Here is a 14,048-nt window from a genome sequence, read left to right on the forward strand (position 1 = left end):
GGAAATTCTGTGTCTGCCATTGCTAGTTCTGAAGATGGAAAGAGGCCATGAGCTACAGAATGTGGGTGGCCTCTAGAAGCTGAAAAAAGCAAGGAAATAGATCATCCCCTGGATCCTCCAGAAAGGAATGCAGCCCTGCTGACACCTTCCTTTTGGTGTCAGCATCAGACTTCTGACTTACAGAACTGAGTTTGTGGTAATTCATTACAGCAAAATGGAAAATGACTACACAATGAGCATATATGATCACCTACATTCACCAACTGTAGCTTTTCCCACATTTTCTTTCTTGCTCTCAATGTATATACACACATGTGCTTAGTAGGGTTATAATTGTGGTTTTATTTTTGTAAAATCATTGGAAAGTACGTGGCAGACATGATTCTTCACGCCCAAATACTTCTGCATGTACCTCCAAGGCAAATGGACATTTTTATATAACTACAATGCAGTTTTCAAATTTAGGAAATTAAAAATTGAATATTATTATCTAATCTAGAGTCTATATTCAAATGTTGCAAGCTGTCTTAGTAATGGCCATTACGGTTTTTTTTTTTTTTTTTTTTTTTTGCAATGGAGTCTTACTCTGTCGCCTAGGCTGCAGTGCAGTGGCACAATCTTGGCTTACCACCTCTGCCTCCCAGGCTCAAGAGATTTTCCTGCCTCAGCCTCATGAGTAGCTGAGATTACAGGCCCACTAAGCCCAGTTAATTTTTGTATTTTTAGTAGAGATGGGGTTTCACCATGTTGGCCAGGCTGATCTCGAACTCCTGACCTCGGATGATTTAGTTTCCCAAAGTGCTGGGATTACAGGAGTGAGTCACCACACCCAGCCCATTATGGCTTTTAAAAAATGATTCCATATCCAACCCAGAATCACACATTGTATTTAGTTGTTAGTAACTCAGTCTCCTTTATCTGGAGCAGTTCTTTTAGCCTTTTTGTTTTTTTGTCTTTCATGACACTGACATTTTTGAAGAATATGGGTCAGTTGTTCTATAAAATGTACCCCTTATCTTTTGTATTCATTCCTCATTATTAGATTCAGGATGAGGACAGGAGTTTTTCATAGGAATACCACGTAAGTGACCCTGTGTCCTTTTCAATGTATCACATCTGGTGGCACCTGCTGTCAGTTTGCCATAGCATTGGTAACCTTTATTTTGATCACCTGGTTAAGGTGGTATCTTAGGGTTCTCTGGAGAAACAAGACCAATACACACACATATATATATGTGAGTGTGTGTATATATATATATATATATATTTTTTTTACATATATGACCACTAGTTTCATATATGTATATAGAAAAAGATTTATTTAATTATTTATTTTTGTGCAACAGGGTCTCACTCTGTTGCCCAGGCTGGAGTGTAGTGGCATGATCTCACCTCACTGTAAACTCCACCTCCCAGTTCAAGTGATTCTTCTGCCTCAGCCTCCCGAGCAGCAGATTACACGCACATGCCACCACACCCAGCTAATTTTTTGGTATTTTAGTAGAGATGGGGTTTCACCATGTTGGCCAGGCTGGTCTCATACTCTTGACCTCAAGTGATCCGCCTCCCTCAGCCTCCCAAAATGCTGAGATTACAGGTGTGAGCCACCATGCCCGGCCCAGAAAGAGATTTATTATAAGGTAGTGGCTCACACGATTGTGGAAGCTGAGAATGATTTACTATCTGGAAGCTGGAGACCTAGGAAAGCCGGTGGTTGAGTGTGAAGGCCTGCGTCCCCAGTCCCAGGCATGTTAGCAGGTGCTTCATGTATGTCTGCTGAGTGTGTGACTTGAAAGGGATTGTACTGAGATCTCTAGAACTCAGTTGGTCTCACACTGTAGTTTGCGTAAGAAGTGCCTTAATAAATGTATATTTTTGGAATTTTCCTCCATAGATCTGGGGTTCTGGAATTTGCAATTCAACATTCCCCTCCCCTACTCGTGGGCTATGAAGAAGCACTTTTTTTTTGGCCAGGCTAGGTGGTTCATGCCTATTTTTTTTTTTTGAGACAAGATCTCGTCTTGTTGCCCAGACTGGAGTGCCGTAGTGCAAGCTCACGGCTCACTGCTAATTTATCTATTTATTTTTTTTGTATATTTGTAGAGATGCGGTTTCACCATGTGACCCAGGTTGGTTTCGAACTCCTGACCTCAGGTGATCCGCCCACCCCGGCCTCTCAAAGTGCTGCGATTACAGGAGTGAGCCACCGCGCCTGGCCAAGACGTATTTTTTTTTTCATTTTTAAGACGCATATTTTTAATAGCACCTATCATTTACCTGAAATTATCGTGGTTATTTACCAATGTAAGCTCCAACAGGGCCTGGCTTCTGCCTGCTTCTCTGCCTGATGCGTGTCGGCAGCCTGGCCCAGATGAGGAGCGCCCTAAGCACGTGCTGAATGGACGACTGCCTTTCAGGGCCTTCCAGCGTGGGTATCTCATGCGTTCGCGTTGAGCGCTTGCTGAGTGACAGAAGCCACGAGCGGAACGAACGCACGCGCGAAGGAGGAGGCTGCGGACCGCGGGCCGGAGTTTCCGGCGGCCCAGGGAGCGGTGGGTGACCGCGGCCAGGGGCGGGGCGGGGAGGGCGCGGCTCCGCGGCGCCGTGACGTCACGCCCGTGGAGCGCCGCGGCCGCGCGCCAGGCGGCGCCATGACGTCATACCTGCGGAGCGAAGCCTCCGCCGCGCGTCGGGCGGCGCCGTGACGTCACGCCTGCGGAGCGGCCGCCGCGCGCCGGTGGGGCGCGGGCGCGTGCGGGGCGCGGGCGCGTGCGGGGCTGCGGGCCGGGCGGCGGCGACGGCGGCGGCGGTGGCATGGCGGAGAGCGAGGCCGAGACCCCCAGCACCCCGGGGGAGTTCGAGAGCAAGTACTTCGAGTTCCACGGCGTGCGGCTGCCGCCCTTCTGCCGCGGGAAGATGGAGGAGATCGCCAACTTCCCGGTGCGGCCCAGCGACGTGTGGATCGTAACCTACCCCAAGTCCGGTGAGCCCCGCGCCGACCGCGCCCGCCCCGCCGCGCCCCAGCCCTGCAGCGCGGCCGCGTAGACGCCGCGCCCGCGCCCGCGCCCGGGGCTTCTGCCCGGCAGGGTTTCGCCCTCGCCCCCGCCCTGCCCACCGCCTTCCCGGTGCTCCGATCCCCGCAGGGCGGAGCAGGGCGCGGCGGGGTGGAGTGGGAAGGGGCTTGGCCCTCGCCTGGGGAAACCAAGATCGGAGACCTTCTAGGGCGGCCCTTTCCGTGGAGATGGAGCCTATTTGGCCGGCGCTGCAGTAGGACGGACCCAGGGCCGCCACCCATCCCTGCTTCTCCCTTTACCTGGCTGGCTGTGTGACCTTGGGCAGGTCACTCAACCTCTCTGTTCCCGAATCCTGCCCAGCCTTTGATGAGTGCAAAATCCTGGCGTTCACCTGGGAAGGGAGATAACGTGGGCGTCAGGGCTTTCAACGTGGAAACGTACGTCCCTCCTTTGCAGCGTGGGCTCCGGGTGGGGGATGGGACCAGCCCCCGCCCGGAGTGCCTTGCTTGTACATTTTCTGGTTTCAGGGCTGCCTCCATCACCGAGGCAAGACCCGGGGCATTCCCATTTCCCAGCATCAACTGACGTCACATTCACAATAACAGCTGTGTGAGCTAGAGGTGGCCATTCCCACTTAACAGTCTAGGCATAGAGGCTCAGAGAGGGGAGGAGGCTGGTCCAAGGTCACCCAGCTTGTGAGTGGCAGACCTGGGAATGAAAGCTAGGCTGGTCTGTCTCCAGACCTGAGGTAGGAGATTGTATGGTACCCCATCTGAGATTTGTCGGGCAAGGAGATAGCTTTCCTGTTCTCTAAACATGCGCTAGGGATTCCCTTGTTGCCATTGTGTTTGAGGCAGACACAGCGCGGATTAGAAGGTGTCTGGCTCTAAGGTCATGTTGGATCAGCAGTCGGGCAGTTTCGGGAAAAGCTGTGGGCTTGGCTGTCTTAGCTGTATAGAGTTCCAGACACCTGAGGGCAGACCCCAGACATTCTTCTGGGGTAGATTGGAGTAGGGGCTGTCAGTGGAGAGGGTGTTGGGTTGGAGAACAGAGTGTTCGAGGGGCTGCTATCTTGAGCACATGCCAGTTGCCGTGTAGGGGGACCTAGAATGCTTTAGGAATGGCTAAACATGTGGTTGGCTTCTGTGGCCAGCCATAGAGTCCTGTGTGCCAAGTGCCCTACAGCTGTTAATCTGCAAGGGGTTCTCATACCATTTTTTCAGACACTCACAGAAGGCACAAACTGCTCAGAGTCATGCAGTTGCGGGTCAGAGGCCAGGTCTAGCTAGGTCTCCCGGTCCATGGCCAGCCTCTCCCCTGCCCTACGGGTGCTCCATTGCCCTTGGAAAGTCTTAAGGGCCCAAGAAGGAGGGGGACCCAGGCTTCTTTCTAGTAGGCTTTAAAATGCTGGCAGTCACATTCAGCCACTTAGGGATTTTGAGGTTTGTGTCACTTCTCTGAGGCCTCTCCAAGTGGCCTTCAGGTAGCCCAGTTCATATTTTCTTTCCCTTTCCTTCCCTCTGCTACTGGGGATGGATTTGTAGCAGGCATCAGTGCTTACACATTAAGAACCTGGCTTTGGAGTTGGAAGCCCTGGGTTTGAATGCAACTTTGCTGCTTACCAGCAGGGTGACCCTGAGCAGATCATAGAACCCCATTGAGCCATGGTCTCTGCGGGGGCAGGAGAGACTGCCTCGGCCCACTGATGTATGTATGGCTGTGAGGATGAGCAAAAGGGTGAGTGAGAGTCCGTAGCCCAGGTCCAGACACATGTAGGAAAGGTTCATGGTTAATGCTGACTTCTACACCCTGAACACCTGTTGTGACCAGATGTTTGCTAGGTGCTAGGGAGACCGACAGAGGCCCCATCTGATGCCTGTCCTTAGTGAGCTCTCAGTCTGACAGGGGAGACCTGGCTGGTGCTGGGATTGGGGCAAGTAGCCAGGACTGACAGCCACTTTCACCTGCTGCAGCAGGGAACCCACAGGTCTCCTGGGATTTCCAGTGTCCAGGTCTAGGAGATCCTACTGAACTTGCAGGTGGTCAGAGCCTGAAGAGCCTGGTCCCTTGTCAGCCCCTTCCCACCCTCCACTGATGGAGAAACGGGTTCACAGGCTGCTGGGGCTTCCTGGTGGCTAAGGCAATGATAATTAGATCCTGACCTTCTCTTCCTGTCTGGTAGTTTTTCCCACAACCCCGTGCTGCTTGCTGGGATTCTTTTTGTGCTTGTGACATTCTAGCTTAGCTGACAGGTTAGGACTGTGCTCTCTAGTGTGGGAGCCTCTGCCCACAGGTGGCTGCTTACATTTAATGAAATAAAAGTGGAAATTCGGTTCCTCAGTGCATCACCGTGTTCAGGTGCTCAACAGTCGTATGGGGCTAGCGGCTGCCACATTGGACAGCACAGATGTGGGGTGTTCCCATCACAGCTGAAAGTTCTGCTGGACAGCACCAGGTAAACTGTGATCTGGACTGTGGGAGCCCATTGTGTCTTCTGAGAGGGGACTTTCTGTGGATCACTGACTTTGTTCATACTCATTCATTCTTATAGCCTGTTTGCTCCTGGGTATTGGTTGTATTAAGTCCAATTGTGTCTGTGAAGACATGGTGCCTGTGTGTTGTTGGTTTGATGGAATCACTGCCATTGGTTTTGTCAACAGGTTGATTCTAATTGAGTGCTTGTCCTCAAGAGGGCACAGCCCCAAAGTCACAGAGCTTGGGCTTTGGAATATGGTCCATGCCAGAGCACCCCCCGCTCTGATTGTATTTTCCCCTTGGTTCCGTCCAGTCGTGAAGTGCGTGTGCATTCTCACTGATGCAGAGGGAAGCGCCTGGGCCTGGGCCCCATCCCTTCACTGTGTGGCCTCCGCTCAGCCACCTGGTTTCTCTGAACCTCAGTTTGCTCATTAAGAATGAGAGGATTTTACCTGACTGATGCATTCAAGTCTTAAATTTTCAGACAACTCAGGGGTTGAAGCTGAAGGGAGCTGAAGCTGAGGGGAGACTCACGGTGTGCAGGTCCCAGGCTGGACGGATATGCTAGTTTTCTTGGTGTGTGTCACTGTGCACAGGCTTCAGAAGGGCTGTGCATGTGGTGACCTTGTGGCACTTGTGGTGACATGGGGGAAGCCAGAGTCCTAATGCTGAAGAGTTACCTGACAAGCCAGGGTGGCGGTTCTCAGAATCAGATAAATGGCCTGGGAATGAGGGTTCTGAAGAGGAGGATCTTGGGAGACTACATGGAGGAGGAGGCAGGTTGGGTGGATTACCCATTAGAGATGCTATCCCGCTCTCTACCCACTTCCATCCTCAGGGCAGCCCTGTGCTCTTGCAACTGTTTCCTTTTTATAGATGTGAAAATGAGGGCCCAGGGAGGGCAAAGGGCCAGAATAGTGCCAGCACCGAGTGTAGACCCTGGAGAGAAACCACCCACAGGAGGGGAGAAGAGAGGTGTGGGGGTGGGAGCTAGCACCTACCAGTGCTTCCTGGGTTCCCATGCGCAGGAGGTGTCTCCTTGCCTCAGTGGGTGGGTGAGGAAGGACCCATCGCCCTCCAGGAGGTTGTGGGGCTGACATTTGTTCTGAGATCAGGGAGCGTGCGGAGCCCCTTGAGCTTTACCACACAGGGTAACAGTGTCTCACGGCAGCATGGTGAGTTACCTGCATGCCACGAGGGAATGCAGAGGCCTGAAGAATGGAACCTGGTTTTGTAGCAGAAGAACCGAGAAGTTTCTCTTTCCCCATCCTTCCCCTCCTGCTCCCTCATCCCTTCCCCTTTGTCTTCTGGCTGTTATATGTAATCAGGGGCTTGAACTGGGGAAGGGGGTGGCAAAACAACTATCCTTAGTGTGCAGGGGGCAGGTTTCTCCCCGTCACTCCACGGGCTGGGAGGCGAAAGCCTGCAGAACGACTCAGGGTTCAGGAGGAAGAAGAAAGCGGGGCTGCTGGGGGCATTCCCTGAGTAGCTGGCCCTAGCGGAACAGGAAGAAACCTTGCGTCTGCTTGTCTGAGCTCCAGGGCCTCCTCCTGGATTCCTACTTTCTCATTCTTCCCAGACAGCGATGACTCCTTCTCCCCCATGCCCTTGTTATTTCCTTCTATGAGGGGTGAATCTGCCCTGCAAGCAGCTCTCAGATCTTTTGGCTCCTTCAGCTCCTGGCACAGTCTTAGGATTCTTCCCCTCTCACCTGGAGTGTTGCAGTGGCCTCCTGAGTCCCCCTCTGACCCATCCTTCACTCCGTAGCTTCAGTGATCTCCTAGAAACACCAGTCTAACTTAGGTCTTCCAAGCTTAGAATTCTTCACTGGCTCCCATTGCTGCCAGGCAGCATTCCCCTCCTTAGCCTGCCCTTCTGTGGTCGGGACTCCACCTGTTCCACCTCCTTGCTCGCCAGCCACAGGGAACTGTCTGCTCCTCTTGTCTGGTGTGTTGCTCCCCTCCCCTGGTGTCTGCTTCCCCTCCCCTCTGATTACCTGATGACATCCCCTCTTCAAGTCCACTAGTCTGTTAGATGAGGGACTAAACATTCTTCCTAGGCCTCCCCTGTGGTAGCTTTCAGAACTCTAGAGATGATGCTTATGTGTTTTCTGGCTTGCATAGTTTTATTTTTTTATCTTTATCTTTATTTTTATTTTTTTTGAAGACTGGGTCTTGGTTTGTTGCCCAGGCTGGAATGCTCACTGTTGTCTCAACCTCCCAGGCTCAAGTGATCCTCCCACCTCAGCCTCTTGAGTAGCTGGGACCACAGGCATGAGCCACCATGCCTGGCTAATTTTTTAATTTTCTGTAGAGATAGGGGTCTTGCAACATTGACCAAGTTGGTCTTGAACTCCTGGGCTTAAGAAGTCCTCCTGCCCTGGTCTCCCAAAGTGCTGGGATTACTGGTGTGAGCCACCATGCCTGGCCGTAATTTCTTTTTCCTCCTCCTCCTCTGCCGCCGCCTCCTCCTCCTCCTCCTCTTTCTCCTCCTTCTTCCTTCTTCCTTCTTCTTTCTTCTTCTTCTTCTTTCTTCTTTCTTCTTCTTCTTGCTTTTTTCTTTTTTGAGACAGGATCCCACCTGTGCTGCTCAGACTGGCCCAGAACTCCTGGGCTTAAGCAGTCCTCCTTCCTCAGCCTGGGTCTGCAGGCATGCTACTTGCACCTGGCTTCTTTCTTTTTCTCTGTGTGTTCCAGTTTGGGTAATCTCTGTGGACCAATCTGTGGCTAACTGTTTTTTTCTTCTGCTGTATCAAGCCTATAGATGAGCTGTCAAAAGCATTCAATGTTTCTGCTATGTTTTTTCCTTCTAGCATTTCCACTTAGAGTTTCCATTTATCTGCTGAAATATCCCATCTGTTCATGCATGTTGTTCATCTTTTTCTTGGGAACCTTTAGCATATCAATCAGACTTCTTATAAATTCTGTGAGTCTGATTCTGTTGATTGCTTTGTCTCCTGAGAGGTGGGTTTTTTGTTTGTTTGTTTTGTTTTTGCCTTTTTGTGAATAGTACCATTTGACTGTTGTTCAACACAGTAGAGACTAAGGTCAACCATATTTATGCTTGGAAAAGAGGCTGGCTTTTTACTGCTACTCCATTAGTATAAAGAACTGAGTTAACTCCATCTCGTTGGGCTGGTTTGGGTTCGATTGTTGATCTGATTACCTTGAGCTGGTTTCATATTCTTGCAGTGTTAGCTTGTGTTCGGTGGAGGGCTGAGTTTCCGGAGGGTTTTTCTCAGTGTTCCGGCTCCACCTTCAGCTTTTGGTCTACCTCATAGGTCTGGGCTGTGGAGGAGTTTTGTCTGCACACTCTTGTCCCTGTGCCAGTGATAGACTGCTCTTACCTGGTACTTAGGTTTGCTAGCTTGGCAGTGGGATTTCGGGGTTCTCTATCGTGTGGTCTAGCTGCGGTCTTATGTAGGCTCCATGTTGCTGGGTCTGGGTGGGGCTTTTTCATTGATCCTGCCCTCCTCCGCGTGGCAGCCAAACTCTGCCTGGATGGTCACTCTTGGGCAGGAGTTTCATGTCCCTTCTGTAGCATTGAGGATCTCTAGTAGTCAGGGCCCAGGGACAGTTTCCTGCCCTCCCCCAGGGCAGTCTTGGTTTTTGCTTTTACCCATCTCTAGCCACATTGGGTTTTCACCGGTGCCTGGGAGGTGACACGGTTTGCTGCCCCTCTCCCAGTGGCTTAAAGCCTTTTTCCCGTAAGGGAGAAGGGTACAGGGAAGATGCTTGTCTTTTCCCACAGCGGTGGCACTGTGGAAGGCTCTCTGCAAAGCATGCCACCCCCCACTCTTTCTCCTGAGCACCTGGCCTAGGTCTGGGGAAGAGCCTGTGTTTGGGTTCCAACTCTGTGCTCGCTCTAACACTCTCTGGAGTCTCTGGCTCCAGAGGTTCTATGCTGTCACATGGGCCCACCCTTGGCCTTTACCAGTGTGGAAACATTTTACCTGAATTCTCGCCACCTGCATGGGCTGGCTTCTCTTCCTCTGGGGCTCTGTCTCAGTTGAGCTCGTGCTTGCCTCCTGCCTCTGTGGAAGGGCCCATCTTGGTTGAGTGAAGCTAGGACCTTGTAGTTTACTGACCTCTCCCTGTTAGTGTGGGGCAGCTCTTTCCAGCATCCTGTCTAGGGGGAAATGGCCCCAGTGGTCCCTCCTGGTCTCTGATCACTAGATCAGGTGGTGGGCTATGCATCTGTAGCTCCTGGGATATGGGACAGGGTGTCGTATGGTGTGACTGCGTGGTGGTTAGCCGGAGTAGGGTCCTAGTGTGGGCTTCTGGAGTGAGTGAGGGGAGAGTGGAGAGCCCATTGGGAGGTGGAAGCTTCCTTAAAGCATGATTTGGAAACCTGCTGGCATTCTGGAAGCTAAACTAGTGGGTTACTGAGCCAGAGGTCCTGGCTTGGGCTTCATTCAGGACTTGGCTCAACTTGAAATGAGCCAGACTCTCCTGGGACCTCTTGACCCCCACCGGCGGCAGGGGCATTGGACTAGGGGATTGGCATTTGTCCTGCTCAAACCTCAGAGTGACTAGGGAAGAGAGCAGGTTTCCCGTCTTTGTTTTATCGCCAAGTACTTTGTTTTATCCTGCCCATCCTCACGACTTTGTCAGGAAATAGGCCATTTTGGGGGTAAGAAACCAAGGCCCTGAGAAGAAACTGGCCCAGGCCGACTCGACTCTGTGGTGGCATCTCCCTGTGCTGCCGCCTCCTTCCAGCGGGCCTGGCTTGGGAGGGTGCCGGCCGCAGGGTCACGAGTGGGGTCAGGGCCTTGTCCGCGTCACTGTCCGCACCATCGTTGCTGCTACTGAAGCCTGCAGGGCGCTCTGTGGGGAATTGCGGCACTGAGTTCGCCACTGTCCTCGCCTTCCAGATGAAGTATCCACATACAGGGGCACATCTCATCCAGTGTCCCAGCATCCAGAGGCAGTCGAGCTGGTTTCCAAATCAGGACTGTCAGATCCAGAGCCCGCGTGGCTCTTGCCTCTCTCCAGCCTGACATTCCAGGCATGTGGGTGGGTGTGCTTTCCTACTAGAGAGCGGACCTCCTTGTGCTAGAGAGTGGGCCTCTGATGGTCAGGTGGGAGGTGGTCTCAGAAGGCAAGTGGGAAGGAAGCCAGCAAAGGGGTGCTTCTGTGGGCTCCTGGGGCTCAGCCTGCCAGGATCCTTTGAGAGACAACTTAAACACAGCCAGGAGCCTTCTCTGGGGTGTGGGGGGCAGGTGCCAGTTCTTGTCCCTTAGTGGGATGGGTGGCTCAGGGCATTGGCTTCCTGCACATGTGGGCCTGCTCCTCTGTGGCAGGTGGGAAGCAGGTGCAGGTGATTGAAGTCTGAAGCCTTCACCAGCAGGTGACTCTAGGGCAGCTGAGGGGTGTGGTGGGCACTGGCAGGCTCTGCTGGAGGAGGGACCAGTTACAAAGACTTAGATCTGAATTTTGATTTTAGGCAAGGCCTTGATTCCTTCCCAGCTAGTCTTGGCCAGACTGTCCCCCATGTGTGCAGATTGACTGGGGCTCTGCTTCGGGCTGGGCGTGGCGGGGGCAGCTCTGCTCCAGGCACCTCTTTTTCTCTTCCTGGGACTAGCAGGCTAGTCCTTCTGGGAATGGCCTTCTCTTGGTTATAGTGGAAGCGCAGAAGAATAAGTGGAGACATGCAAAGGTCTCTGTTGCCCAGGTCACATCATTGTGTCCTGAGTCACAGAGCAGGACCTTTATGAGGGGCTGTGAAGTCACACGGCAGAGATGCGCATGGGCATGTGCTAGGGTCATTGCTGCGTCTCCCATTGTCTGCACCATCATCACTACAGCTGATGTCTGGAGGTGCTCCATGAGGGAAAACTGGGGCCCTTAATGCCTACACCACAGTCCCCTTTCCCCAAAGCTGCTTACAGCTGGTTTCTCCCCGCATCCTTAAGGTCTCTTGCAAAGGCTGTTTTTTTTTTTTTAACAAAAGCCTCCCCAGACTTTCTTAAGCACTCATACAAGGGCGGAGCCTCGCCCCCCTGGGGTAGAGCCACGCTGTGCATGCTGAGCCAGCTCTGTCTGAAGGTGCAACAGCCTCTGCCTCTTGGTAGGAGGTTGTGTACCCGGAACAGAAGAGCTAAAGGCCCAGGAGAATTTCACTTTGAGGAAACTGAGACCCAGAGGAGCAGTGACTTTCAGGCCTCCCAGAGTCACTAGCAGAATTAGGCTGGGATTCTGGGCTCCAGGTTTTCAGAGTCTTATCAGACAGAGGCTTGGGGCCAAGCCAGGATCGCCGGAGCATCCTGGACTGGGCAGACCTGACTATGGAGCCCAGCACGCCACCGCTGCCTGGCGTCACTCCAGCAGGAGGAGGGAATCATGGCCAGTGACTGCGCCTGTTCCCCTCTGCATCCAGCAGGGGTCTGGCTGTGGATGTGGGTCCAGAGTGGGCAGGGGTGGCGTGGGGATGGCTGCAACTCATGTCCCAGGGGCCCAGGCCTAGAAGTGAGCTGCCACTGTCATGGGTGGGGGTCAGTCTCAGCACCTGTCCCATCTGGCTCACTGTTGCTTGATCCTAGCTAGGAAATGGTCGGAAATTTAGCCTGGAAGTGAGTACACGTGGGATTCGGCCCTGTTTTGCTGCTCACTTACTTTGTGAGCCTTGGTGCTGTGTGTGTGTTGTGTGTGTGGGTATGTATGTGTGTGGTATGTGTGTGCATGTGATGTATGTGTGTGGGTGTGAGTGCACATGTGCTGTGTCGGGTGTGTGTGCATGCAGTGTTTGGAGGTGTGTGGTATGTGTGTTGTCTGTGGTGTGTGGGTATACATATGTCTGTGTGTGTGTAGTGTGTGTCTGATGTGTGTGTAAAGCACTCTGGTTCTGGAGCAAAGGGTTTAGGTGCTAGGTTCATTGTCCACTGGCTTCTGTGGCCCTGGACGGTTTGTCCCTGAGCCTGTGTGGTCCCGTGTGAAGCCAGATGGTAACAGCAGCCACAGCGAGGCATGTGAGATTCGAGGGGGAGGTCATTAGTGAGCTCCTGGGTCTCGGCTGACATGTCCTCAGCAGGTGTGTGAACTGGGCTCGGGAAGTCCTGGTTTCCCCATCCAGTGGCCAGCCAGGCCACCAAGAGCTCTGCTTTTCCTCTCAGAGCTTCGCGTCCTGCTCTATGTCGAGGGCATAGTTCTGAGAGCTGAGAGGCAGTGTCCAGAAGCACGGGGACAGGCCACAGCAGGCGCTTAACAGGCGTCCTTCACCTTTTCCTCTTCCTTTTGGAGGTGGGGAGCATTCTCTGTGTCTATTTGGGGGCGGTTCCCACATGGATAGGGGCAGGAAGTCCCCAGGCCCTGGACTGTTGTCTGGTCCTGAGGGGTTGCCCCTTTAAAAGTTCGGCTCTGGGCCAGGCGTGGTGGCTCACATATGTAATCCCAGCACTTTGGGATGCTGAGGTGGGAGAATCGCTTGAGTCCAGGAGTTGGAGACCGTCTGGACAACATAGGGAGACCCATTCTCTACAAAAACTAAAATTAAAAAAAATACTAGCCACGTGTGGTGGCATGTGTCAGTGGTCACAGCTACTTAGGAGGCTGAGGTGGGAGGATCGCTTGGACCCAGGAGGGTGAGGCTGCAGTGAGCCATGATCATGCCGTTGTACTCTAGCCTGAGCCACAGAGAGAGACCCTGTCTCAAAAAAAAAAATCCAACTATTGCAGTTTCTCAGAGAGCTGGGGGATTCTGACTTCCCTGTGGATGTCCTGGGACTCCAGAACCCTGTGGGGGAGGGCTGTGTTTCAGTGGGGCGGACTGAACACACATGCTGGTATCTGTCTCATCTTGAAACCTCACTCAAATGACAAACTCTGAACTCCCAGGGCAGGGCTGAGTGCTGGCTCACTGGACGGCATGGTGGGGGGAACCTGAATGCCGCAGTGGGGAGGGCAGCCAGGTGGGAACCAGTTCAGCAGCCCAGCTTAGGAAGCAGTTGACGTGGTGGCCATGACACTGGGGATAGAAAACAGAGGCTGTCACCAAGACAGTTTTCTTCTTTAGGGATCAGAGAGGCTGTGATGTGAGGGTCCTGTGCACAGCTGAAGGCTGGGACACAAGGCGTGTGGGAAGCAGGGTCGCACACAGGCCGCACACTTGGAGGGTGGGATTACCAGCCCCTCCTCTCCTCAGCTCTCAGGATGCCTGCGCCCTGTTTCCAGTCTCCAGGCTGAGTGTCGGAGCCACCCTCTTAAAAAATTGACCCCAAAGCAGAGGCCTATTTCTACTCATGGAATCTCCCACCGAAGTGACAGATCCTCAGCTGCGAAAGCACGGAGGCTGCTGCCCCCGCTACATGGGGCCCCCAGGGCTGCTCCCAGGATCTCTCCCTCACCTGTGAGTAGACTCAAGATCAGCAGGCAGCCAGTCTCCAACAGGAAGGATAGAGACCTGCAGAGACAAAACACAAAGCAGAAAAAAGGACCCAGAAATCAAAGACCATGTGAGGAGCAGAAGAAAACCCAAAAGCCCAGGATAGCAGCACCTCTACTCGTAAGCCTTTGCAGTGTCTTCTGAGAGTCAAGACGCATGTTGCTTTCTCTAAGGGAAGCA

General features: G+C 53.0%; 1 protein-coding gene across 1 annotated transcript in view; it reads left to right on the top strand.

Annotated features, from left to right (window-relative positions):
- The first annotated feature begins 2,712 nt into the window (after positions 1–2,712).
- The window catches only part of SULT4A1 (sulfotransferase family 4A member 1), a 33,018-nt gene continuing 21,682 nt past the window's right edge, over positions 2,713–14,048 (top strand). The window contains exon 1 of the mRNA XM_017529515.2: positions 2,713–2,983. Within this exon, the coding sequence (XP_017385004.1) occupies positions 2,815–2,983 (169 nt within the window). The 5' untranslated portion in view covers positions 2,713–2,814. The remainder of the gene's footprint in view (positions 2,984–14,048) is intronic.

The sequence above is a fragment of the Cebus imitator genome, unplaced genomic scaffold (assembly GCF_001604975.1).
Source record: "Cebus imitator isolate Cc_AM_T3 unplaced genomic scaffold, Cebus_imitator-1.0 Scaffold59, whole genome shotgun sequence".
Taxonomy (NCBI): domain Eukaryota; kingdom Metazoa; phylum Chordata; class Mammalia; order Primates; family Cebidae; genus Cebus; species Cebus imitator.